Source organism: Suillus fuscotomentosus (assembly GCF_016647785.1).
Source record: "Suillus fuscotomentosus strain FC203 chromosome Unknown F5891scaffold_1, whole genome shotgun sequence".
NCBI lineage: Eukaryota > Fungi > Basidiomycota > Agaricomycetes > Boletales > Suillaceae > Suillus > Suillus fuscotomentosus.
The window spans coordinates 2,701,546-2,728,798 of NW_024539513.1; the positions used below are offsets into that span (position 1 = coordinate 2,701,546).

Sequence of the window (27,253 nt, forward strand, 5' to 3'; positions counted from 1 at the left end):
AGAGCATAGATAAGAACGGGCAGTGTGCCCAATCATCATGCATCATGCATGTGCATCAGCGCTGGCAACCCTGAGCCTGCGAACTGCTAGTACAAAGTTAGTAGTACGTACAGAACTTACTTGAAAGATCATGCAGGAAACCTTAAATAACCCTTTTTGGGGATATAGACTAAAAACAAAGTATGTGGCTGTGCGATTCTTCCCCCAAAATTTCAAATCGGAGGTTACCGGCTAAGCCCGCTCAAGTTAGTTCAAAGGCTCTCGGAGAGTAGCGCAACTGTCTAGTGCGTATACCATCTAGCACTAGGATGATCTAATGGTACTCACTGTTGAGGACTCTCGGCCGGCCTTTTAGACTTTGCCCGCGGTGGGAGAGACAGCGCTTGCAGTCATTGCAATCCTCGACACATCAAGCAGTTTCTCATTGTAGCGCATGGTGCCTCACGTACTGACCAGGCACTATCTCTGATGAGTCTCATTGCAAGCTTTGGCTGTGTAGTCACCTTGTTTGACGAGGCTTCTTTCACCCGTCGAGAACTTCGACCAACCGGCAACTTCCTACAGGTCATCTTAAATTAATACTAATGCATCGTACTTAAGTAATTGTATCGCTCCGTTCAAGACTTGCGGGCAGGCGCATTCTAAGTACCGATATTATTCTGATATGTCTTCCTTATCTGTGCCAGACATGACGAAGTTGCAGATGGTCAAGGTGAGTAAAAGGGCGGCTTTCCTCTGATAAACTCGAGGCTAACATCACGTCCGATTTAGTACGCCAATTGTAAGTGTGGGCAGATCGTTCAAAAACTGAACGGCAGTATTGACTATTTTTTTCAGTGGGCAGTCTTGCAATCCTCGTGAGTATTAAACACATTTTTTTTCGTGTTTCTACCTCAAATCTCTTTCGACATTGCAGGTATTTGATTATTGCATCACTTTTTCCGAAGAGGTCAAGGAAATATTTGTCTGTTCGCGAATGTTGTTCTGACCACTCCCCACAGGTGCGATGGACCTGGTTCAAACCATGGGACGTAATTCGTGTCATATTCGTCATTTCTCGATATTTGCCTTTCGCAGGTGCTGGAATAACTGCATATTGCGAGTGACCCACTTCGATTCTCTTGATCTTGTGCATTGCTGATGGGCATATCTTAGACGCATTACGTGCCAGCGATCAGGTAAGCTTGGCTGGCGAATAGTTTATACGCTTAGCTAATTGTATGGGGAAAGTGTGCCGATACTGTGGAAGGATATAGTGAGTCTGCCAAACTGTTCATTTTTTAAATTCATGCAACTTAAAAATTGTGAATTCCAGTCATCGACGTTATATGTATCGTTTCTGCGGAAGGTGCGCGTTCTGCATGCATGTTGAGAGCGCAGTTAATCTCACTTCCTTGGCAGCCTTGCTGGTTATTCGGACCTGGGCATTCTGGCAAAAGAGTAAAAGATTGCTGATCGGATTATGTCGTTTATAGTGTGGTGCGTGTTTTGCAGAGCAGGAACAATAGTAGTAGATTTTTATGATTGCATAGTTGTCAGTCGCCGCCGCCATTGCTGTAGACCTCGACCCTGCAGTGTTGATTCCAGGAGGTGAGTTCATTAGTGTTCACGAACGAAAGTCCTAATATGAGTATCAGGGGGGCCCTCCTGCCGCAGGATGTTACTTCGAGAGCACACGCAACTCTGCAGTAGTATACATGTTCTTGGCGATGTTTGAAAGTGGTCAGTAATTATCCAAAGCTATCTATTGGCCTTCTTACCTATAATATGGCAGTCATGCTGATCCTTACTGTGTGTAAGAGGATTCCGTGACTATAAAGACCTTCAGAGCAGAATTGTAGTAACCTTGTACCATGATGGCATGTTTTACATGTTGTGCATCCTCGGTGCGTGGAAATAGTTGGCTCTCGAGATATTATCGAGTAACGCGTTTAAGGAAGCCATCACACTCGCCAATGCTATCATCGGAGCTGCACTTCCAGTGCGTGTCTGGTCTGTCAATTGTAGGATTTGCTAACTTTCTGTTCTGCAGATCGCCTATAGCAATTTGTTTGACTCGTACATCACCGGCTGCATTCTGACTGCTAGTTAATCTCGAACCCACTGCACTACTAGGCTACAGCTGGTCAGTCATAGTGTTCTGGCATCACGAATTCTATTCCGCATTCGGCGTAACCACGAACGTGTCCACGAACCGTCCATTTCAGTAACGACATTAGACACTGCGAACTATTTACGACCTTCGTCAATGTCGATGGGTAGGATAGGTACTACCAGTGGAGGTCAGGGAATATAGGTGAATACGGAACTATCGGCCTCTGTTAAAATGAGAAGCTTCCGAGTTTGCTCTTGTCTATTTATGGCGGACGTTTGGTTACATTTCGACTTCTCGAGATGCCGCATGGATTCTCAATGTGAGATTGGTCTTTGGTTTCAGTATTACTCTTCAATTTTATTTAATGTATACCCTAGTTATATGAGCAATATCATAAACTGTGCTTCTGCGCTTGGAAGATGGTAAGTTTCGCGTCAAATAGCATACTGAACTTCTCCGCATCGAATGGACGCCAAGTTGGCGTTAGCACGCCACTTCTCTCAGACTCTCAGCACCCTCAACTTATGCACCATCTCCCAGCTTCCTTGCATGTACCACTGCAGCTGACCTTGAGCATGGTGGGTTACGACAAGCAACTTCAAGAGTTGCTGGTTTATGATGTCGAGTGAGAATTCCATAGCCTATCGTCTTTTACCCTGTTAAGCTTCTGCCACAGTGTAGGGTGAGTCCTGTACGGCGGGATTGTAAGAATTGCAGTAGTATTAATGATATAGTTTTCGCACTTTTGCATCAAGGACCACATCAAATGGCTACGAAAGACAATCCGGTCGAGGAGTAGTAGAAAATGATGACCAGTCGAGGAAATGAGTGGTAATGGAATGGGTTGAAGTAATTTGATCGTGCGTGGAGGAGACATTCGCGCTAACGTTTGACCTGAGGTTGGCTAACACAGAAGGATGGAAATCGGTCGCTACCACATGAACCTTGCGATGGTTGAAAGACGGCAATGCATCCAGTAATTTCATAACCACTAAGCTAACCAACCCCGTTCCTGCTCCGAGCTTAAGGACGTTGAGCCTGCGTGATTCAAGGCCGTGAGAGGAAGAATCCAGTCCAAACCGCTCAGGATCTTCGAGAATGATTTCTGCCAAGACACACGCCGCGCCCCAATTCTGCACTCCCACGCTCCCTTGGTCATTGTTGTCCAGCGGAATATCTGTGAGCTGAGCTTCCAGTGTGTAAGCTAAGGTAGGCTCTGGCGTCCCAAGATCATCCAATGAGACTTCCTCAGAGTGCGATAAGTCTTGCCGGACCTCGAGCTGTGCGATTAGAGTGGTAAGCCACCGAGTGGAATATGAGCGCTCGAATGCGTCAGATCGGATAGCTTGGAGTCCGCTATCATCCGAGTCTTCATGGCGAAGGAGTAAATTTTGCTCTCCATTAGATACAGGCACCTGCACACGTTGGCGACGTGAGCCACGGACTTCTGGATGGTAAAGTGACTGTAAATAAGTCAAGGCATCGAGGAGTTGGGCGACGGAGAAACTCGCGATCTTGGCGATCGGCGGAAGATATGTGGTCGGTGGGCAGAGAACAGAAATTTAGAGGCGTTAAAATCGAGGAGGCGGGACTCCTAATGCTAGCATAAAATCATACTAGTACTGGTTGAATATTTGAGAATTATGGTTTCAAGTTAACATGATTATTTACCGGTGTGTACTATGATAGCGGGAATAACAAGCCTAAACAACCATCACGCACAGTTGAACCACCGATCAGAATTATCAAGTAGCGGCGAAATGAATAATTCCAGTCAATCTTCCACTCTGTCTATATCATCTATCCCGCCATCTAGCTTTCAGAATGCTTCTGTCTATATGTCACAATCGTCGCTGCATGATTCCATCCATACTGATCCAAATTCACCAGAAGTGCTAAAACAGAACGTGCATAGTATAGCGCTTGACCATGTCGTAAGGATTCAATCACTGGCACGTAATTGCTTGCACGGCATGTAAGTCTCTCTACTCCCTTCACACTTATATGATGTTTAATGATTCGTCAGACAAAGCGCATACCAAGGAGGAAATAGTCCTGCACATACAACAGGCAAGTACGTTCATGTTTTTTTATAATTGTGGCTGGCTTTACGCTTCCAATTTTCAGCTGAGCTGGCTACACTCATGCAGGCACTTCGCACACTTGCTGAATTCCTTCGACAAACTGGTGTTGGCGCATACCCCATGCCACCCGCCCCTGAGTCTCAGAGTGCATCATCGGTGCCTCCCACAGAGCAGCAACTGATTGACACCACGGCCCGAGAGGTACAAGTGCTTTATGAGCGCCTGAAACATATTCAAGAGAGCAATACCGTTGCTGTAAATCTACTTGGGGCTGCTGATGCCATCTCTCGTGCACGCTAATCGACATCGGTGCCAATTCTATTGTGTATCTTTGTAACATCAGCCCAGTTGATATGCGACGATGCGCAGATTAACCAGCTTTGGCATGTGACAGAGTCTTTGAACTGGATTGTATTGGTGGTCAATCTCGAGGATGACAGTCGATTGCGTCCAGACGGTCAGTCCCTTGACGCAGTTGTTTCGGATTGCGTTGACAGTCTAGTACTCAATAGCTCTGATGGGGCGTGTTCTCAATTCAGCTGCCTAGCGTCTGGATACATCGATTGTGCCAAGAACTAGACGGCCTGAAATTTATCATGAGCCAACCTTACCTAGGTTTGACGTCATCAAATACCACCCAACAGCGGTATTCGCCACCCTTAAGAAGCTGAACTTCAATCCCGACTTATCCGGGGAGTGCTAATAAACGACCGCATTCCACGATTGATGGAAGCGGTGAATTTGAAAACGACTTGCACCTGCGAAGTATCTCATATGACGATCCAAGTTGCATATATACATCTGCCCATTCGTTTTACCTGCACATCTGACCTGCGATTATGCTGATATAGTCCGGACTTTGTTACTTCATCACGCAATGTTTTCTGTTGTTTGATCCGGAGGCCAAGATTTCGTTCGTCATTGGATCTTGATTTGATTTCCTAACTTTGATTAGTTGACGAGCTATAGTTGACCTATCTCGAGTCGTTTAGCTCAATGCTGGGTATATCTATAACTCTGGACATCGACATGGGACGCCCATGGGTGGTTACGAATGCGCACCCGAGTCATCGACCAACAATAGCAAGGCGGTTCAAGGGGACAGATACGCGATTTTCGTTACGATGTGGCGGGCCTATGGCTTTACTATCCATGACACATCGATGATGTTGATATTATCTAAAATATTGGAGTACAACCCGTGTAGCTTAGTCTGTGAGTACTCTCGTTCTCAAAGTAATATTCTTTCGCACACGACTTTGTTCAGTGCTCTGCTGTATACATGCTTCAGCTATGTTTTTGATTATAGTGGATCTTGCTCGTATTCTTGTGCACTTTTCTTCAAAATTCTGATATCTGATATCATCCTAGAGGATTCGGCATGATACAGCATGATAGTGTCTACAAGTCACAATTAGTAATACCGAACAAATGAGCAGATACATACGCCAAGGGTGACACCACTCACCGAATCCGAATATGCTACAGCCGCGTTTAACGACTTAGAGCTGTGACGATGCAGGAGTAAATCAGATTTATTCAACGGGACGCAGTATGTGGCACTAGTACAGCACAGAACAAGAAAGTATTATGCAGAAATAAGTACACAACAGGAGAGCGAGGGGGTGAAAACAACTAGAAATACAGCAAATGGAATAATATAGCGAATCGTGTCTCTAACTATACACCTATGTGGACAAATACAATCTGCTGTTCTAACGGAATCTTCTTGCGCAACGATCTCACAGCCTTGTGCAGCGCTACTGCAGCGCCTGTGCAGTCCAATCTTTTTGAATCACCAATTAACTTGCGGTAGAAAGCAGACACGACCTGGCGTGCAACCTCGTCGTCAACAGACCACATGGATCCGATCACACTGCGAAATCCGCAGAATTGCATAGCCGCAGCAAGATGGATCGACTCATCTGGGCTCTTTTCGTCGCCAACGGTAGTGTGGCAGGCCGATAAGAATGCAAACTGCGGGTTCTGCCAGTTGGATCGGACAATATCTTTGATCATTAAGGGCCCGTCGCGCATGGCGAAGGAAGACTCGAACGGCTGTGTCCGATTCGGCATTCCATGGCAGGCAAGATGGAGCCATTGATTACGGTTGAGTGCCTCGAGTGCACCCTCGACTGTTGCGTTGCCATCCTCGAGGGATGTGAAGGATATGACGGGAGTAACGTGCTGAGCGACGACGGCTAGCTCAGGAGCGACACATTTGAGTTCCTTCCCTTCAACCGGGTTGCCTTGACCGATGGCAACAAAATGTTGCGAGGACGTATCTCGAGAAACCTGCTGTCTTGCACGGACGAGAGTCGCCAAAGTGGGGGTGTAAGAGGAGATGTACATGTCGGACAAATTGTCTCTCCCCTTCTCGTATGGTCCTGCTGCATGGAGGGGAAGCAGCGTGAACTCAGCAGTGGGACACCACCAGATACGCGAATTAGGGCGAACTTCAGACTCTATAAGAGCTCGGACTACGGGGTCAACGACATCATTCCAAAGCTTGCGAAGGATGCCAACAAGCGTGAGTTGATGATCAGAAGAACCAAACTTCTCTGCGAGTGATTGGAACTCTGAGGAGAATTCGGACACTTCGGCTTGTGCAATGTCAAGCGGAACATGGACAGGATCTCCCGCACTATGGATGATCAAGGCGTCGCAGCTGTGCTGACTAGCATTAACGATGATCACTGGGCCATCTTCGGCTGCCCTCTGGAGGTCGGGAAATAGTGGAGGTAGGAGAAAACGTGAAAAGTCGGGGAGCATGCGAATGCGCGAGACAACTTCATCCCACTGCATGGTAAGTTGTCGAATTTGCATTGACTGGTCTTCAGTAGACTGATCGAACGCGTTACGAAGACAAAAACTCAACCGTTTGAACTCTGCTGCCCAGGCCGTGCCGGTGTCACCTGAAATGGAAAGTTCGTCGAGTGGTGTACTGAAACGTGCCAACTGGGTCCAGAACACCGCACGACCTTGCTCTACCAACTCTACCGCAGTCGTGAGTGCACCACGACGAACACTGCATGAAAACGCATCCGTGGCGAGAGAGGAAACAGCCTCCCTGATGACGTCGAAGTGATGCGAAGAAGACGACAGGAGAGCGACTTGCTGATCTAAGGATTTCAGTGCAATATTATAAGCAAGCAATGCAGATGGGTGATTGAAGATGTCGGCAGAGGCCGCCCATGACTTGGCAGCACTGAGATGTGTGCGAGATACTGCATGTGATAGGTAGGAGAGTTGAGAGTACAAGCTGAATGCTTCTTGAAGGTCAGACTGGAAGTCCCGTTTCCGGAATCTGTCTTGAAGGCTGATTGCAAGATTGTCCAGAGACGAGGATCGACCTGAATGACCAGGGGGACAGGGGAGTAGTGCAGCCCGATCGAGCTCAATGGCCTCCTCAAGGTCAGACATCATGCCCCGCTGCTGGAATCTGGCTCGAAGGCTGAGTGCAAGATGTTTCAGAGACGAGGATCGATCTGAATGACCGGGGGGACGGAGGAGTAATACAGCCCGATGGAGCTCGATGGCCTCATCAAGGTCAGACATCATGCCCCGCTGCTGGAATCTGTTTCGAAGGCTGAGTGCAAGATTGTCCAGAGACGAGGATCGATGTGAATAGCCGGGGGGATGGAGGAGTAATGCAGCCCGATGGAGCTCGATGGCCTCCTCAAGATCAGACTTGATTCCCCGCTGCAGGAATCTGTCTCCAAGGCTGACTGCAAGATTGTTCAGAGACGAGGATCGATCTGAATGACCGGGGGGACATAGGAGTAATGCAGCCCGATAGAGCTCGATGGCCTCATCAAGGTCAGACATAATTCCCCGCTGCAGGAATCTGTATCGAAGGCTGACTGCAAGATCATTCAGAGATGAGGATCGACGTGAATGACCGGGGGGACGGAGGTGTAATGCAGCGCGATGGAGCTCGATGGCCTCCTCAAGGTCGGACATCATTCCCCGCTGCAGGAATCTGTCTCCAAGGCTGACTGCAAGATTGTACAGAGACGAGGTTCGACGTGAATGACCGGGGGGACGGAGGAGTAATGCAGCTCGATGGAGCTCGATGGCCTCCTCAAGGTCAGACATCATTCCCCGCTGCTGGAATCTGTCTCCAAGGCTGAGTGCAAGATTGTTCAGAGACGAGGATCGATCTGAATGACCGGGGGGACGGAGGAGTAATGCAGCGCGATGGAGCTCTATGGCCTCCTCAAGGTCAGACATCATTCCCCGCTGCTGGAATCTGGCTCGAAGGCTGATTGCAAGATTGTTCAGAGACGAGGATCGATCTGAATGACCGGGGGGACAGGGGAGTAATGCAGCCCGATAGAGCTCGACGGCCTCCTCAAGGTCAGACATGATTCCCTGCTGCAGGAATCTGTATTGAAGGCTGACGGCAAGATTGTTCAGAGATGAGGATCGATCTGAATGACCGGGGGGACGGAGGAGTAATGCAGCCCGATTGAGCTCGATGGCCTCATCAAGGTCAGACATCATGCCCCGCTGCGGGAATCTGTTTCCAAGGCTGACTGCAAGATTGTTCAGAGACGAGGATCGATCTGAATGACCGGGGGGACGGAGGAGTAATGCAGCCCGGTTGAGCTCGATGGCCTCCTCAAGGTCAGACATCATTCCCCGCTGCTGGAATCTGTCTCCAAGGCTGACTGCAAGATTGTTCAGAGACGAGGATCGACGTGAATGACCGGGGGGACGGAGGAGTAATGCAGTGCGATGGAGCTCGATGGCCTTCTCAAGGTCAGACATCATTCCCCGCTGAAGGAATCTGTCTCGAAGACTGAGTGCAAGATTGTTCAGAGATGAGGATTGATCTGAATGACCAGGGGGACGGCGGAGTAATGCAGTCCGATGGCGCTTGATGGCCTCATCAAGATCAGACATGATGTCCCGCTGCTGGAATCTGTTTCGCAAGCTTTTTGCAAGATTGTTCAAAAAAATGGATCGGTCTGAATGACCGGGGGGACGGAGGAGTAATGCAACTCGATACCCTCGGTTGGTAAATGCAAGCTAATCTCGCTGTGAAAGGTGTTGCATGAGCGCAAATGGAGTGAGATCACAGTCAATACATACTTAGGGAGCTGAAACTGCAGTACTTGTACACCGAAGGTCTGCCAGGGCAAGGGAAATCATATGGCGAATGCTCAGTGATCCCTAGAATTTAAAAGCGAGCTGCATAACCAAGGTGAGGTTGAGGGTCTGTTAGAGAACTACACGAGGCTGGGGCGTTGCAGCCTGTAAAGTACATATGCAAGTTGCAATTTGAATACATGAAACCGCACTACAGCTGCGCATCGGGTCCGAATGTCATCCAAATGAACACGAGGGTGACATGATGAGTTTGCTGGCCTTCAATTATAACTTTGGAAATATCTGCAGGCGTGTTTTACCATTAGTTTACTTCAAGCACGGGCCCTTTCCAGCGATCTAAGGAAAAGGCATACAGAAATATGCGAGGCGTGATAGAAAGCACTAGTACTAGGCCTTCACCGTGACCACTCTGTTGGCGATGTAAAAGTTGACCATGTCGGAAATTCCTAATTCAGCTTTCAATGGATTACAAAGCATTGAAACGTTCAAATACAAACCTCCGCTTGAAATGGCTTCTAATAATAGAGGGTGTCTTGTAATGGTCATTCACATCGGGGTTATCGATATTTAGGAGATGTTTTTATGTCGTACCAAATGTGAAGAAAATATTTGAAATTTAAACCGACATAAAGATTGTCTTCTAAGTGAGTCCGAGGAACGAGGACGAACATAGAATGTCGTCTATGTGGCAGATGTCCTTTTTGGGACATCTCTTCTTTGCTTCGTACTACTACTTGCAAATTCTCAATACTCTATGACTCCGAGTCGTAACACTCGTTCTTTCGCATTTTCTTCACACAACGGACTAGAGTCCTTCCAACTCTAATATGCCGCGTCTACCGAGCGACCCGAATTTGAGTTATTGCCCTAATTATGCGGACGACGCATTCATCAATATGAGACTTCAATTGACCAATGAGAACATCACCGAACCACAGGCTATTGTAATACTCCGGAACATATGGCAAGCAGAGAACAATGCTGCAAAGCTTCAAATGGCAAGCACAGGTGAACGAAGACAGAGACCGGCGAGAACAGTTAGAGAGACTCGACAACGAGGAGCAAGAAAGGCAGGAACAAGAGACCCGTGATGAGGAAGAAGCAGTGCGGAAGGAAGATAGAAAAAAGAACAAGCATAAGTACACTGCCATTCCAAAACTGGATGTACCTCTGAAGTCTATAATCCTTCCCTCTTCCTACGCTCTACGCAAACTCGACAAGGGCGATTATGTTGAGCTCTGGTACTTTACCAATGAAGGTCTAGATGACGCCAAACTTAAGAGCTCCGTCGATGAAGATGCTATGATCATGGCCACATTAGCAGGAGGAGATACTGCGTGGGTATCAGCCGCGTCAACTCGGAATGCAAGAGCAGTCGTCGACGACCAGAATCTTAGGTTTGAAGACTTCTGTCAAGCTTGTCCACGTATCATCGAGGCCATGCAAGAGGCTGCATGGCCCGCAGATCACATCCAAATGATGGCCCTCTTCTGGCGTAACTTGCAGGTTCACGATTTCCGCTCCATGCGTGACCCCTTAGCGCAGAGAGCACTGCTCGTATACCAGGCAGAACAGAGGAAGCATTGGCACATCGCAGTCAAATCAGCTCGAGGAGCATATGATCTCTCCCAGATTAACGAGGTGCTCCTAGAGCGCACCAGATCAGACCTCTACCTTGAAGAGCGTACAAAGCTAGACAATAAGCGAGACTACAAGGTCAGTTCCTTTAGGATAGAACGTAAACAATTACACGCTAACAATTCATGTTTTATATCACTCTTCAAATTGAATGTAACAACATCAAAACTCGCCATACGCTACATGCCACATGCTACACGCTTCACTTAACACGCTACACACTTCACATGACACGCTACACGTTTCCTCGCTTTACCCTACGCTATGAAACACCTTCACAATATGCTACACTTCATGGCTTTGATCCATACGTTCACCACCATCATCAGATTGACCATTGGATCAACCTTCTTGCAGCAGGAGCATCCTCTAACTACCATCACAAAGGCAGAGACAACAGCCGTGCAACCAAATATCAACGACGACGTTCAGGGTCTCCGAGCCAGGAACAAGAATATTGTCATCAATCACCCCCACCGGATTCACACAAACATTCATGGCAGGATTTTCGAAGCAGCGCAAACAGAGGTCCCCTCTCCGCTTGCGCTGTCTGCCTGGGGAGACACCTGCACAAAATCATCGAGTGCAAAGCTACCAAGACTTGGGACAATGCCTCGGACACCCTCTGTGCTCAAGTCGGGAAACTCCTCAACATGCGAGACGGTCGCGCAATTTGCAGCGACTGGCAATGGGTCACAGGATGCAGCGATACCTCTCATGATCGTCGACATTTCTGCTCCGGATGTGCCTCCTCCTCGCACAGGGCCCAGAATTGCCCTCGAGCACAGAAAGCTTAGAGCGCTTACTCCATATAATGCTGATGCTTGGGAAGCTCGCCTTACGCGAGCTGGCCTTATCAATAGATACTCTCATATTCCCGAAGGACTCCGTCGAGGTTTTCATCTTAATCTTCCTGTCATTAAAGTCACACAATCTCCCCCCAACAAAGATTCCATTCTTGTCCATACAAATGAATTCCAATCTACATATTATCAAATCCAAAATCCAAAAAGAGAGATATATCAGCCCATGCACAGCGGCCGAAATCAAGAGCTTCATTGGTCCTTTCCAATCTTCCCCCTTCTCGATCATTCCGAAACCAGGTCGACCAGGATGTTTCCGTATCATTCAAGATTATTCTTTTCCCCATGTGCCTTCTATCGAATTCCCTAATCCATCCATTAATTCATATATTGACACAGATCAGTTTCCCAGTACCTGGGGAACTTTCTATACAGTCGTGCTTCTCATCAGCCGGCTACCTCCTGGATCACAAATCGCGACAAGAGACGTCGCCGAAGCATATCGCACCATCCCATTGCACCATTCACAGTGGCCTGCAGCCGTGGTGCGTATCGCTGACAATCAGTTCTGCATTGACACCTGCACCTTGTTTGGAGTCTCACCATCCGCAGGAGCTTACGGCTGTGTTGCAGATGCCGGACTCGATATCTTCAGATCCGAAGGTCTTGGTCTGGCGTCACATTGGGTTGACGACCATCTATTCTTTCATATACGAAAAGAGTTTCTTGAAAGGTACAATGAGCAATGACGAGAATGGCATAAGGATATTATTGAAAAGGGTAGTCATCAAGACGGAGGACGGATATGGTTCGGTGGGAGAGTTTTTGACGACGGAACTATCGAAGAGTTTGATGAAGATTGCAGGTTTCCGATCGTCAATCTGTCAAAAGCCTCGCACTGGCCACCAGAGGATGAAGTCTTTACTTACAATTTCGACGATATTAATAGGCTATCTCGCAACACTCGAACACCTTGGGAGCTGGAGAAGGACGCTCCTTTTGCTTATTCTAATCCTTACATCGGTTTCACTTGGGATCTCACAGGTAACCTTGTATACCTGGGAGAAGAGAAAAAGGCGAAGTATCTCCACGCATTACGAGACTATCAGGCGCGCACAGTGCACGTTCTCAATGACATGCAGAAGCTGCACGGCAAGCTCCTGCACATGTCATTGGTATATCTGAGAGGACGGGCTTATCTCACAAGTCTGGAAGTCATGCTGCGGATTTGTCATCAGCGTCCTTTCTTGCCTCACAGATCCATTAAAGCTCTCACAGAGGACATCGAGTGGTGGTCAAACCTCTTACAGAGCAAGTTCGTCAGATGGGAAATCCCAAGACTGGTCAAATTGTACGACCCCGAAGGCTTTTCTGACGCCAGCTCTGGCTTCGGGATCGGCATTGTCGTCGGAGAACAGTGGAGAGCGTGGATATTGTACCCAGGTTGGGCAACTCTTGATGGACAGAAAGAAATCGGATGGGCTGAAGCAGTCAGATTTGAGCTTCTCGTTCGATACCTTGTCGCCATGGATAGACCGGAACAACACTTTCGCGTCTACGGCGACAATCAAGGAGTCATTGAAGGCTGGAAGAACGGACGCAGTCGTAACACCGCCATCAATCAAGTCTTTAGACGCACCTTCAAATTCCTATCCAACTTACGAACTTCACACTCTTTCCATCCCACATATGTTACCAGCAAGTCAAACCCAGCGGACGGTCCATCCAGAGGAATATACGGCGATACCAGGTTACTCCTCCCATTCATCCCCCTCCGCAACCCTCTTCGCCGTTTCATCTATGACCCATTCTACCTCGCACCAAAGGACACTGGGGGCAGGAACCAATTTGCCCATGGGTCAAATGTTGAACCTAGCGTGATCTCAGACAGATTCAGGTCACCTTTGGTTTTGGCAGATAATGTTAACAAAAATTAAATTTTTTTCTTACTTTATCTCAATTTGAGTCATCCTGTCATATATACATTATAATCATCTTGTCTACACATTTTTATCAGACATAACAATTATCCTGGCATATGTTTTTGTTGTCATTTTGACATAGGATCACATAATGATCACATTTTTAACAAGCCTCAAACTTATGTTTTGAGTAAATTTTAACTGAGGTTAATTCTTTTTTATTCTTTTTTCATTGGAATCAAGCTAGGAAATTTTTGTCTATGAATGCAAGCAATATATTACTTTGATTCTGATCACATTTTGGAGTTTTTGTTAATTTATAACACCCTATGTTCTACTTATTTCTACACTTTTGTTCCTCTGATATATAATAGAAAATACAAAGTCAATTGATAGAAAAAAGTTTGACCAAATGTTAAGATAATATATCCTTTGCTCTGTAAACAAAATCAATAACAAAATAAAATCTGACTTTTTTTTGTTAACAAATCAAATTTTGACCAAAGTCGACATCAACAGTCAGTGGTCAACAGTTTACAGGTTGATCAATTATCATATGTTTATCTCTTAACTGTCGACTGCTGACTAGTAGTATCGACTTTGGTCAAAAGTTGATTTGCACACAAAAAAAAATCAGATTTTACTTTGTTGCCAATTTTGTTTACAGAGCAAAGGATATATTATTTTAACATCTGATCAAACTTTTGCGCATCAATCAACTTTGTTTTCTACATACTGAACCCACTATGCCCTGACTAAAAACTCACTGACTTTGGTAGTCTCATACTCAACCTGTACCCATACCCTATGCTGTGTGTTTGCAGAGATGAAAGAAGAGCAGGATTGTGTGAATATTGTGTTTCCTCAATTGCATCAGGAAAAACCTCCCACAGGAATTTTGAGAATGTGACAATATTTCCGGGAATTGCGGCAAGCTTTTGTCAAATTTTCAAAAAATTTGTGAAGTTGTCTACAAGCTAGTAAATAGTCACATATGGATGCATAACAGCCAGTAGATGTGCCAAAAAATATATGTATCTACAGGGCTCTCTTCTAGTTGAACCTGCCATGAGATATGTAGCCAGTTTATAGTGTATCAAAAATGTAGAGTTCACGCAATCCAGAACCACAGAGAACACGTACATATGCTTGCATTGCCCAAGGGTGCAGGCAGGACCTGACAGGTACTACAGAGCAGATACTGGTGAGAACATGGACAAAGGCAAGGACTTGAAATTCAAAGCTAGCAGGCAAGAATTGGGATTTTGATGGGGGCTGGCATGTTTAAACAGGTAGGAGTCCGAGGGAGAATTCGGACATGTCTGCTGCAGGCCAGAGGGCCTTAGTGCTCAACTCAGCCTCAGCCACTCAGCAACAACATTAAGTAGGTACTTACGAGAAATTGAAAATCAAACCACCGATGATTTAATTACTAATCACAGGGCTCCCACGGTTGATTTCAACAAATAATGTTTCTTTACCCCAGCATGCTGGTGTCCCTCTGACTGCAATATTACTGCTTGCAAGCTCCATCCTCCTTAGTAAGTTTTCCTCTCATGTTTCTTCACTGATCCTTATCACTTGCACAGTCTCACATCTCACGGCATCTCAATTCATGAGTTGTTATACTGAAACCATGTGCCCTCTCCTTTTCCTCTTTTCACTGCCCTATGGCTTATATTTCCGCACTTCACAGAAACGCATAACTTAGTTACTCCCCAACTGCCTATTACTAATACTTACACCTGCCTGCTATGCTCCTCCATCTTCTTCAACACAACACCTGCCTTCAAGTCCCACAGACAAAGCACCTTGTCATCCCAGTTTGTGAGTATATCGGTCCTCCTTTGAGCTCGAGCCATGCTGATCCAAGTCATTGCTCACTGTTCACAGCAAGTGAGTGTCTTGATCCTTGTTTGAGCAAGAGCCATGCTGATCCAAGACATTGCCCACTGTTCAGAGAGAGTGAGTGTGTCGATCATCATTTGCCAAGCACCATTGAAATTGTGCATCCTTAAATAGAGAGTGAGTCTAGAGCCTTGGTAGCAAATGTCATCGCTGATCTGTGGGTCATGGGTATGGGTACAGGTTGAGTATGAGACTACCAAAGTCAGTGAGTTTTTAGTCAGGGCATAGTGGGTTCAGTATGTAGAAAACAAAGTTGATTGATGCGCAAAAGTTTGATCAGATGTTAAAATAATATATCCTTTGCTCTGTAAACAAAATTGGCAACAAAGTAAAATCTGATTTTTTTTTGTGTGCAAATCAACTTTTGACCAAAGTCGATACTACTAGTCAGCAGTCGACAGTTAAGAGATAAACATATGATAATTGATCAACCTGTAAACTGTTGACCACTGACTGTTGATGTCGACTTTGGTCAAAATTTGATTTGTTAACAAAAAAAAGTCAGATTTTATTTTGTTATTGATTTTGTTTACAGAGCAAAGGATATATTATCTTAACATTTGGTCAAACTTTTTTCTATCAATTGACTTTGTATTTTCTATTATATATCAGAGGAACAAAAGTGTAGAAATAAGTAGAACATAGGGTGTTATAAATTAACAAAAACTCCAAAATGTGATCAGAATCAAAGTAATATATTGCTTGCATTCATAGACAAAAATTTCCTAGCTTGATTCCAATGAAAAAAGAATAAAAAAGAATTAACCTCAGTTAAAATTTACTCAAAACATAAGTTTGAGGCTTGTTAAAAATGTGATCATTATGTGATCCTATGTCAAAATGACAACAAAAACATATGCCAGGATAATTGTTATGTCTGATAAAAATGTGTAGACAAGATGATTATAATGTATATATGACAGGATGACTCAAATTGAGATAAAGTAAGAAAAAAATTTAATTTTTGTTAACATTATCTGCCAAAACCAAAGGTGACCTGAATCTGTCTGAGATCACGCTAGGTTCAACATTTGACCCATGGGCAAATTGGTTCCTGCCCCCAGTGTCCTTTGGTGCGAGGTAGAATGGGTCATAGATGAAACGGCGAAGAGGGTTGCGGAGGGGGATGAATGGGAGGAGTAACCTGGTATCGCCGTATATTCCTCTGGATGGACCGTCCGCTGGGTTTGACTTGCTGGTAACATATGTGGGATGGAAAGAGTGTGAAGTTCGTAAGTTGGATAGGAATTTGAAGGTTCAACATTTGACCCATGGGCAAATTGGTTCCTGCCCCCAGTGGGAGCCATCACAATACTGAATCAACGATACCTTCAGCACGCTTACTGTCCAATATCTCAATCAGCGCATTATCGGCACCAGAGAATGCCCTAGATCACAATAGAGGAAGAGAACCACAAAATCAGAGAGAGCGCTCTCATTTCACGACACCGATAGTAACTACAACTCACGCAACAAAACCTCCCCCATACAAGGCAGGATTGACTCCAATGGCATTGTCATTGAGACCACACTGTCTGGCCTGCGACAGACTCAAGTTATGGTGGCCAATAGAAAGTCGATCCCTCCGGAGCGCAGACAGTAGTATGCTCGCTATCACAGATGAAGACCTCGAGCGAGTTCTAACCGTAATGAACTCCTCGTGGTCTCAAGGCACAAGAGAATCGTACGGAGCGGGGCTATTAGTTTTCCATGTGTTCTGCGATGCTCAAAGCATACCAGAACAATGGCGAAGATCGCCATGGCTTGAGAGCCTCTAAGATTCAGGTACCGCGCACAAAGACCTCTAGAAATGGTGAAGATATCTATTGGGCCGAGCAGTCAGATGCGTCGGATCCTAAAGCAGCATTTACGAATCATTTCGCAATCAACAATCCTTCATCTAATCAACACCTATTCGCATGGAGACACGCCAACGGTATATGCCCTCTAACACGAGGAGCGTTCTTGAAGAGAATTGGATTGATTGCCAAGCAGGGAGGATGCCCAGAGCTAAAGGGCCATAGTATCAGGATTGGAGGAACACTGGAATACCTCTTGCGCGGAGTCCCGTTTGACGTCGTCAAGTCCATGGGAAGGTGGTCGAGTGAAGCGTTCACCATCTATCTGTGTGATCACGCCATAATAATGGCACCTTACCTTCAAGATACACCAATCATTGAACCTTTCACCCGCTACACGATGCCACAGCTGCGCTGATTCAAGGTATGTCTCGCCCCGCTCCTTATGTGTTTGGGAATCATGGCTCATCTTGATCTCTTAGGTTCGGAGCGGTGTTTCTGGCCGAAAACCCCTGCGGGGATTTGCCCAAATACTTACATGCAACTAGTACTTTCGTCGAAACATAGATCAGATTGAGTTAGTGCCACGGTCAATCAGATATTTCTTCTCTGACCACAAAAGAGTGAAGAACACATAGATGGGGACATAACTTCAAATTTTGGTAATGTTTTGGACGACATACAAAATTTCAAGCATTGGCAACCATATTCCCACCGACTATATGTCAACAACAATAAGAAATTTAATCCAATTCTCTGTGTGTGCTCAAATTTGAAGTTTAATTCAGACCTAAAACGGCAGACAAAACATGAAGTTTGGGACATGACTATATGCCTGCTTATTTATCAAGTTTTGTCTGACAATTAGGACACCCTGAAAATTTGAAGTTACACCGGTGGCAAAATGTGATGACAAAACTTCAAGTTTTGTCTACAGACGAAATGAATCACCCAATCATCGCCTGCCCATCGTCTGACCATTGCCCGCACATAACTCATTCGTTGCCTGCTTACCACCCGAACTCGTTACCTCGTGTATGACATTTACAGATATGCAAGAATTCAAATATACACTGTTATTTGGATGTCTACTAAGTACTGGCTAGCGTAGCACATTTTCATAACCACGCTATAATACATACACCCAACAGTACGAACTACGTCTCAGTCCAAACTAAATAACACTTGTCAGTATGAATGAGGGGGTTTGTTTAAACAACTCTTACCAGGCACTCTCGTCATGAAATCATAACACACTGCCGAAACATTTTGCATCATCTTGATTGTGCCAGGGTTAAATTTGAGGGAGCACTTCCATTGAGTAGAGGTCATTGGACTATTGGCGTCATTGGTACATGAAAGTCGCTCACGAGAAACTCCTTCTCGGATATTGTCCAGACGGGTTTGGAACCAATCTTTGCAATGAGCAGACCAAAAACCAATGTTTAAGCCCGATGCATTCCAAGCATGTGGCCAAGGCCACCAAGATACTACTACATTCGTGCCCTGAGCTAGATGGCGCGAGTATTAGTACAGCTACGATCAATCTGTATAAGGAAGAGAAAGCTTACCCTGGTGCACGTAGTATGTCCCGCACATAAAATCAATCTCTTCTTCCAACAACCCATCGTCGTAGTAAGTCTGACCATTGCTGCACAATAGGAGACCAAATGGAACAGCTTTGGGCGAGATACCATCAAGGACAGATGGGAGATGATCAAAACCGAGGCTGTGCAAAGCCAACCGCCATATCAGTCCCCCATGAACAAAAGCAGCTCTTGCTCAGGGCCAGTTCATAAACTCGTGATGCAGCTGCTCGTATACGACATAATCCACGTATATTGCACGGAAGGGGGATTGTCGGTGTCCCAACGTGTAGGTATGAAGCTCAGCAAGGGGGCGCCGCAAGTTGGATGCGACGGTCATACACTGCAGAGTCTTAAATGTCATACCTCTTTGAAGGAGAGCAAGTGCGATCTTCTTTACATCCGAACCCCAGTTACATCGCAGGCACATCACAGCAGTGATGGAGTCGGGAATAGCCAATGTCCAAACAGCATGGTTTGGGGACTGGCGGGGCTCGATTATAAAGAACCAATTTTGTGATAGCTCGGCATAAGAAATCCGGACATGAGCATGTGAGACTTGTAAAGACGGATTGGATCCTAAATCCCATATATCAGGAGGTATCAGGTTGCCCAAGTCAGATTGCTTCAAGTGTACCAAAAGCACAACGAAGTTCATAATGCTTCGGCGTTGTGGGTCTATGATCGAACCCATTTCAGTTATCGAATTCCCGACTAGTTTCCGAATATGTTCCCATTGCATTTTCTTGATCCATTCTTCCAGGCGTATGGACATGGGTCCATTCAGAGCAGGCAAGATAGCTGCCATGGGTCGATATCCGAAATGGTAATGTAAGACAGGGACGAGTCCTTCAATGCTCACGTGTCTCGAAGAAAGCGAAACCTCATTGCTGAAGTATTTGTATATGTCCTGCAAGAAACTGGAAGGGGTGGGAGGTGGAAGTACAGAAGGAGCAGTTATAGGGAACGGAGGCATGATGTTGTCGTCATATTCCTGATCGTCACCATCAGGGATGCTAGTCGGGTCGAGGGTGTGACACAAATCCCACTGGTTGGAGAAGAGGTCAAATATCCTAGTTTGCTTGTTGTAATCTCCCCATATTTCCGCTATGCAAGCCTTCGTGACGGGGTGATGCAACAGAAATATGTCTTCGTCTTCATCTTCATCATCATCATCATCATCATCATCATCATCATCATCATCATCATCATCATCATCATCATCATCATCATCATCATCATCATCATCATCATCATCATCATCATCATCATCATCATCATCATCATCATCATCATCATCATCATCATCATCATCATCATCATCATCATCATCGGGCCACCATTCAAACACTTGAATTGTGCTGGACCTCCCGGGTATGTGATGATTTAACACAGAACATTCACAGCTTAGACGTGCCTGCCATTGAGAGGGTGTTTCCTTCACCTCCCTCTCCTCGTTCCTCATGGCCCGGCGGGCAAAGAAGGCCTGGAAATCCTCACCATGCTTCTGACTGCTGTTTTTTTTTGGGAAGCGGAAAATGAGAGAGGTCGGGCTGCGATTGAACAATGGACACTGGTGCCGGATCGTTAGGCTGCATGCCCCACGTATCGGTTCCCCATGGGTCATCCTTAGACAGATTTTGATCGGACTGAACTCCCCAAGTATTATCATCAAACTGAGTGCTCCATCCTGACTCGACGCCCCACTGATCATTGCCCCGATGAGAGCCACTTGAAGGCTGACTTGCTGCGGCGATATCTCTTGCTGAGGGCATATATTTGTTCCAGGCCTTATGGTGTGCAACATTAGAAGGCCAATATACCCAGATTGGGGCTTTGAAGCGTTCAAACATGGTCACATCTGCGTCCCAGCCCAGACCATAGGCGCTGTTGATAATTGCACCAGTGCATGGTATGGCATCCGTGAGATCCCTGACAAATGTGCGGGAGAGTTAGACCACCCATGCAGACGGTATGGGACATTGAGGGTCTTTTGTCAGTAAAGAGGTCCAGGGGGGACCATCATGGGGTCTATATTGACAAGCCATGATAAAGTATGTGCAGAGAGTTGTGAGACCTGATAATATCAATGATAAGCCGCAATGTGCCACAACAGAAGGAGCTTCATACCTATGAATGCGTCGCATGACCTCAGAGCAACTTTCTTTGTGAGGCTCACATCGACATGAGACCTCAAGTACCCGTAATCTCTCGGAGCTCGTGGGGGTTGGCCATACCAAGGAAAATGCATGTTCGTTGCTAGACGTCCCTGACACCAACTTAACTTCTGCTCCAGAGTCTGCCATGCTTCTTGGACATCCTTGCGTAAGATATAACGACCATCATGTGTCGCCTCAATGGGCACGGAGTAGTAGGAATGATTGAGGCACCCGAAAATGGCACCGTCAAAAACAGGATTTTGAGGGATAATAGGAAACCATGGGCACGATTTGTAAGCCCACTGTGTAGTTAAAGCATCTTTGATATTTTCAGGAGAGCAATCCGACTCTAATACTGGATTCCAAGGTCGAGGGATAGGGGGAATCACAGCAGGAAGCGATGTATTAAAGGATGTGAAAATTTGCGCTTCATGTACGAAAACGCAGAGGTCAGGAGCCACGATGAGCACGGGTGATGGATGAGATTGGTCCGAGTGTTACATGGGTCTGGAGAGATGGATGCAAAGTAGACACGAACACGACAGTACAAACTGTCGCGCCAGGACCTAGAGGGGAGGTGTATACAAGATAGACGCGAAAATGACAGTACAAACTGTTGCCCTAGTACCTGTGGGAGAGAAGGACCTAGAGGGATATGTGTACGAGATGGATACAAACATGACAGTACAAACCATTGTGCCAGGGGAGATGTAGATGTGTGTCAAGGTAAGAATGGATGGGATAGGTAAAACAAAGTCAAACAAAGTCAAACAAAACGTCCTAACCTAACCAAGTCTTCATTTGCTTCAAGTCTCCAAAGCTCAGCAGTATGTACTGCTGAGTCTTAGCTCCCACCATCTTCTCTTCTCCTCGCTCGACTGGCTGCATCACCCAGGGGTCTGTACTGTCGTTGTGCTTCTGAGAAATAGGTGATAACTACGTGGTGAGTGGCTTTTTGATTTAGACTGAGTCTCATACTTAACTCTTCGAGCAGACATCTGCCATTATGCCACCTAGTGGTCTGTACCGCTAGGATGTGCTAGTGACAACCTCCAATTCAGTGCGGCGGACTTCCTCAAACCTCTAATAGGGCGTACCTTGGGTGCCTCGTTACTTTTGTGCTTTACCACCCACTGCCATTATGCCACCTAGCGGTCTGTACTGCTATGATGTGCTAGTGACAACCTCCAATTCAGCGCGGCGGACTTCCTCAAACCTCCAATTATGGTGTACCTTGGGTGCCTCAGTACTTTTGCGCTTTACCCACCCAACACGCCATTTCACCCGTCAGGGGATTTTGTTCTTCAGTCATTCCTCCATGTTGCTGTGGAGGGATTTACGGGATAGCAACTAGCAATTCGCAAAATCTACTAAAGGAGAATAACCTCCTGCCCCAAACCATCCTGTCCTCTCCGAGTTCCTCTGATGTTGTCCTTTCTTGCCTGCACTGCCTGATGGAAGACCCTTTCTACTTTGGGGGTGATGTCGTGTTTTATTACATGATGAAGATCCTCGCCCGCATCTTTTTTTGCTTCTCAAATGACTTCCATGAGCTTTTCGGTCAGTTCATGGAGTATCAAGATGTTGCTCTTTTCACGTACTGCCTCTTGGATATATGGTGCTTCTTCAAATACTGCACTTTGTGGAGGGTTGCTAGCGGGAAAGATGAATATGTGCATTGGTCTCATGCGCTGGGCGATGTCTATTGACCATGTCACCACCGTGTCCTGCAGGTATGTCAGTTAAGCCAATTGTTGCCGAGCCAACCATTGACTCACAGAGTAGCTGGTTATCAGAAAGGAGACAATGACCGCCGAGGCACTTAAGTGAACCAGAAGCGTAAACATGTGCTTCAGCATATGTAATAATGACCAGGAATCTTTAGAGGTAAGAGTCGCCTTTCCTATGCTATAATCGTGGACCCATAAGTTAATTGTGGCTTTGCCGCGGCCTAGTGCTGGTGATGCAGTGGTGACTGTGCAGCACCCATCAATATCTCAGGTCTTAGAAGATTGTCAATATTGTATCCTTGGCAAAAATTCAATACCTACAGTGATGGTCTGCACCAGGCCTCCATTGGAGTGGCGAAGAGTGTCAAGTAGCTTGCCTGTCTTCCTTTCAAATACATACACTGATCCATTGTCGCTTCCTCCTACAATCAATCTTCCTTCTGCTCCGAATGCCACCTGTTTGGGTACTGACACACTCAGAGGAGCAGTTACGAATGTTTGAACTGGCTCCTCATTGCTGTCAAGTCGGTACAGCATAAAACTGTCTGCTACATTGTCCACCACAAACATGCCTCTCTTCTGATTGACAGCTGCGTGACTGCTGACAGAATGTTAGTGATTTGTATATTGATCGTGAGCTGTGGACTGACATCACTGATTTACAGGTATACTCCTTCACCACTGTGCCGTCGTCGCCATTCAACTTGATGAAATTACCATTGTACAGTCCAAACACATAGACACCTCGGTCGTCTGCAAATGCGACAGACTTAGGTACTGTGTTGTCTAGTCGCACTGAAAACACAGCCTGCAGTTGTGAATTTGTGTTGAGGACAAGGACCTGAACTATTCTGTCCCTCGTTCCAATTGCTATCCGCGCACCTGCATCGGAGGACGTCGGATCCCATGACATGCAAGTAATTTCAAAGCCCGATCCGAGTCTCCTAATGCAAATCTCCTGAAAATGCATCTGTTGATGTCAGGCGAAGGCCTAACGATGAACTAGGATTCTCTTACATCTATTGGGCTATGCCGCAAGAATGCCATGTAACCTAAACCGGTTCCATAACAAAGTGTTTCCGCCATGCCTAGTCTTGTGGTGATCCAGACAGTGCAGCTGACTGTACCCCGCGACTCGCAGTTAAGAGGAGAGCATGTGAGTTCTTTTCACGATCTGGTATCCCAGAGTTTAATGCCCTCGGTGCTTACTTGTTTGTTAGCACCCTGCAATAATTAGAATGCATGTGAGTTACCACTGCATGCAAGAGCTTGGCCATCATTGGAAATTGCAAGTGCATGGATAGAACCGCCATAGGTAGAGAGGCACGCTCGATGTTGGAAGTGTTGTGTTGATTTTGTGAAGAGTGACCAGGCAAAGAGAGACATTGTCGCATATAATCTTATCAATTGTAATTGCCAGCTCATTAACTCGCAGCCTATTTGTATAATGACTCTATTTGTTTTAGTAAACTTTTGTTCATGATTCCATGGCGATCATTTTGCTGACTTTTGTGTTCGGTTTTTTCATGAGCAACTTAGGGCCAATCTTATATTACAGTCGTCTATTAAAATCTATTGTACTTTCTATTCTCATCTTTTTTGTCATCGCCATCCTGGACAACGTGTTTGTTGATCTGTAATTGGTTATTGTTTCAACCCAATATGGCAGTCGAAGTGGTGCCATACTCATAAATCTTGCTAGAAGGTTACCTTTGTTCATACCTGCTCACATCGCCAGTCTCATCACAGCACTGTCATGCGCAACACAATGAAACCTGTCTCTCCCTTCTACAACCAAGAGCCTGGTGCTCCACCACCGTTTCCTCCCATGCTTACTGACCAGCTTGAGTTATTTGGAAGTACTCATCACCCAACTATACTCATCTCCGATGAGATTCTCCCTGCAAAAGCTAGCACCATCGTCCCACCTATTCCTGCCCTCAAGGGCACGCCTGAGATCAAACTTGTGGCACCATCATCCAAGACCAATTGTTGTTTCTTGTGGTACCCGAAGAGAGTCTCATTGGAGCGGTTTTCTTCTCAGTCACCCATATCTTCTGATTCTTCCGACTCCATTGATTCGGTGTCAGACAGTGGCTCATCTACTTTGGCCGCGAGTCTATCAGAAGACTCAAAGATACCCAAGCCCCCTGGCAAACCTGGTTGTCTGGGGCGGGGAGGATACATGCTCCAGGAGAGTTTAAACTGGAGTCCAAAGGCATACACGAAGTTTAAGGTTAGTGACATGTTCTCACTGCGGTCTGCTGCTTACTAAATCAACGCCTCAAGAAATCTATGCACCACCTTGTTGAGAAACATCTCAATACCACAAAGTGCGCCTCTTCCCAAAGCCCTGCACTCCTGAGATATGTGTGTGACAAAGTCAGTACACCTTCCATGGCGATCATCCACAATCTCATGATCTATTAGGCTGTTGATGCTTTCCCCGACCTAGACAACTACAGTAGTTGCTGGCCAGTGAATGATATCATCATGATGCATCTGAAATACACGTTGGAATGTGCTAGGCAGAAGGAAGCAGGGATGGCTTTGGGCAAGAGCAAGAGGAAGACATATACATCGCCTGTGAGCTCTATTATTATTGCAAAGGTCAGGGCTAATGCTAATCTACAGGCCACTTGATTCATCCTGTCCCCTATATCAATATTGTAAATTACTCTGTAGAAAATGTCAGCATGATATTTGTCGGGACCTAGTCTCGAATAAGGGCACATCGAGCAAAAATTAAGCGGAGTGATAGACGTAGGGATGCATGTAGAAAGACCTGAACTCGAGTTACAACTCAGCCATTGATGGGTCATTCCTGACACGACAGTATGTACTGTCGTAAATCATTTCTCTTAATAGCTACCTCCCTCCCTTTTACCGAATTCAACCTTGCTACTCTGACCCCACAGGCCCACCGATTGTCGACCAGCCATCTATGATGGTATGTACCGTCGTGTGCATTATCCTGTGGTCACTGTTATAGTGTCCCTCGTTGTTTGCGTATCCTTCATGACAGCGCCCTCTGGGCGAACCTCATTCATTATTTACTACAATCATTATACAATCACTTTCAAGTATCAAACTACCGCCTCATGAAACCTGGAAACCAGCCGATGGTTGAGCCGAGTGCTTAGTGGCTTCACAAATGTGAGAGTGCATGGGATCCTTGCTCGAAAATGATGTTTAATGTATCGTGTAAATCTGACAGGTACCAGATCAACGAGGCTCAAGGAATGACCATCTACTGAACTCACTGATGCATGATAAAGTCAGCGAGTGCATTGTCCCTGCCTCGCATATTCACAACAGAGCCACTGCTAATGCCAACCCTCATCACAACTGCGTCACCTCGGAATATGTGTTCTATGCTGCTAAGAAGGGGGTTGACTCCCAGACGACAGTGTCGCTTGAAGAAGACGCAAAACTGGTAAATGTGTCTCCCTTCATGTAGGGTAACAAAACAATTATGCACGTAAGGCTGCACGGCAGCATAATTCAGGAGGCTCTCAACAACGGGAAAGTGTTGGGCTTGGCACAAGTGATTGGAGCATCGTGTCAACATAATGACCTGGCGAGGTTTACTCCCCGATGCAGAATACAGCCTACAATGCAAATGGAGCTCTGGAGTCTTATACAGCTGTCAGCGAGGATCAGGAGTGAGGTGAGGTAACTTACAAATGATGTAGAGAAGATATACCCGTGAGTGTTGACCATTGCAGCAAAGGAATGACAAAAATAAGTGACAAGGCGACCAGCGCTAAGGATGACGTGAGGGAATGGGCGATGAAAGTGGGCGATGAAAGTTGGATTTTATAGCAGTTCCCCTTTGAACTGAGCACACCAACCACACACCCACCATACACGACTTTGAACCGAGCATGACTTTGAACCAAACACACCACACACAACAATATGTAGCTATTGTCTTGATTAACCAGGATATTAACTATGACAATAAACAATAAGTGTTGACTTGTGACTTTTTGAACTTAAATTTATTCAAAGCCAAACCTAATATATTCCTTGTTCAATCTCAATCCCGACTCATGACCGAAAAGTGCGCGATAAGGCTGCATATAAAGTAAAGACATATACATCCAAACCTAAATCACAATTCCTATTGCCATGTCAGTACGAATGCGCTTTCTTCTGGAAGATGTTCAAACATACAACGATGTAGGCTTATTTGACGATGCCATGGAAGACGATACAAGTCAGCCTTCCAATATGATCGTCAATACGGTACCTCCAATTAGATCAAGCGGGAGATAGATCAGATGGACCTTGAAGAGACTGTAGAGGATGTCACAAGCCCGCCCACCACAAGGACGGTTCTTGACAAGAGGGAAAGGCTGCATGTACAACAAAAGCAGGTCGTCGATAAGGTACGACTAGTACAGAGAAG

The 27,253-nt window shown here is 46.0% G+C and overlaps 9 protein-coding genes across 9 annotated transcripts; 4 read left to right on the forward strand and 5 right to left on the reverse strand.

Moving 5' to 3' along the window:
* Positions 1-230: 230 nt before the first annotated feature.
* Positions 231-2,296, forward strand: F5891DRAFT_995945 (uncharacterized protein; the record flags this gene model as incomplete). Its single annotated transcript, XM_041378335.1, has 12 exons — positions 231-284; positions 356-712; positions 948-1,077; positions 1,156-1,178; positions 1,231-1,255; positions 1,381-1,464; positions 1,540-1,590; positions 1,657-1,726; positions 1,801-1,886; positions 1,941-1,981; positions 2,033-2,058; positions 2,116-2,296. The coding sequence occupies exons 2-12, from the start codon at positions 665-667 to the stop codon at positions 2,294-2,296; spliced, it is 765 nt and encodes a 254-aa protein (XP_041234499.1). The 5' UTR covers positions 231-284; positions 356-664.
* Positions 2,297-2,865: 569 nt separating this feature from the next.
* F5891DRAFT_937927 (uncharacterized protein) lies at positions 2,866-3,651 on the reverse strand (the record flags this gene model as incomplete). Its single annotated transcript, XM_041374137.1, has 1 exon — positions 2,866-3,651. A coding segment is annotated over one exon (786 nt), but the record flags the coding sequence as incomplete, so codon positions are not given.
* A 282-nt stretch (positions 3,652-3,933) lies between these two features.
* Positions 3,934-4,479, forward strand: F5891DRAFT_937940 (uncharacterized protein; the record flags this gene model as incomplete). Its single annotated transcript, XM_041374138.1, has 3 exons — positions 3,934-4,070; positions 4,122-4,173; positions 4,228-4,479. The coding sequence occupies 3 exons, from the start codon at positions 3,934-3,936 to the stop codon at positions 4,477-4,479; spliced, it is 441 nt and encodes a 146-aa protein (XP_041234501.1).
* Positions 4,480-5,859: 1,380 nt separating this feature from the next.
* F5891DRAFT_1135099 (CHAT domain-containing protein) lies at positions 5,860-9,198 on the reverse strand (the record flags this gene model as incomplete). Its single annotated transcript, XM_041364787.1, has 1 exon — positions 5,860-9,198. The coding sequence occupies exon 1, from the start codon at positions 9,085-9,087 to the stop codon at positions 5,860-5,862; it is 3,228 nt and encodes a 1,075-aa protein (XP_041234502.1). The 5' UTR covers positions 9,088-9,198.
* A 923-nt stretch (positions 9,199-10,121) lies between these two features.
* F5891DRAFT_936060 (uncharacterized protein) lies at positions 10,122-10,737 on the forward strand (the record flags this gene model as incomplete). Its single annotated transcript, XM_041374053.1, is given in 2 exon segments — positions 10,122-10,302; positions 10,319-10,737. Coding segments are annotated over 2 exon segments (600 nt in total), but the record flags the coding sequence as incomplete, so codon positions are not given.
* A 7,815-nt stretch (positions 10,738-18,552) lies between these two features.
* Positions 18,553-19,143, reverse strand: F5891DRAFT_937896 (uncharacterized protein; the record flags this gene model as incomplete). The annotated part of the gene is made up of 2 exons (XM_041374131.1): positions 18,553-18,875; positions 18,936-19,143. Coding segments are annotated over 2 exons (531 nt in total), but the record flags the coding sequence as incomplete, so codon positions are not given.
* A 4,020-nt stretch (positions 19,144-23,163) lies between these two features.
* F5891DRAFT_898208 (uncharacterized protein) lies at positions 23,164-23,967 on the reverse strand (the record flags this gene model as incomplete). Its single annotated transcript, XM_041373406.1, has 3 exons — positions 23,164-23,440; positions 23,490-23,809; positions 23,857-23,967. Coding segments are annotated over 3 exons (708 nt in total), but the record flags the coding sequence as incomplete, so codon positions are not given.
* A 640-nt stretch (positions 23,968-24,607) lies between these two features.
* F5891DRAFT_1180495 (uncharacterized protein) lies at positions 24,608-25,482 on the forward strand (the record flags this gene model as incomplete). The annotated part of the gene is made up of 4 exons (XM_041365939.1): positions 24,608-25,075; positions 25,129-25,221; positions 25,270-25,425; positions 25,474-25,482. The coding sequence occupies 4 exons, from the start codon at positions 24,608-24,610 to the stop codon at positions 25,480-25,482; spliced, it is 726 nt and encodes a 241-aa protein (XP_041234506.1).
* Positions 25,483-26,182: 700 nt separating this feature from the next.
* F5891DRAFT_896490 (uncharacterized protein) lies at positions 26,183-26,461 on the reverse strand (the record flags this gene model as incomplete). The annotated part of the gene is made up of 1 exon (XM_041373371.1): positions 26,183-26,461. A coding segment is annotated over one exon (279 nt), but the record flags the coding sequence as incomplete, so codon positions are not given.
* Between the last annotated feature and the right edge of the window lie 792 nt (positions 26,462-27,253).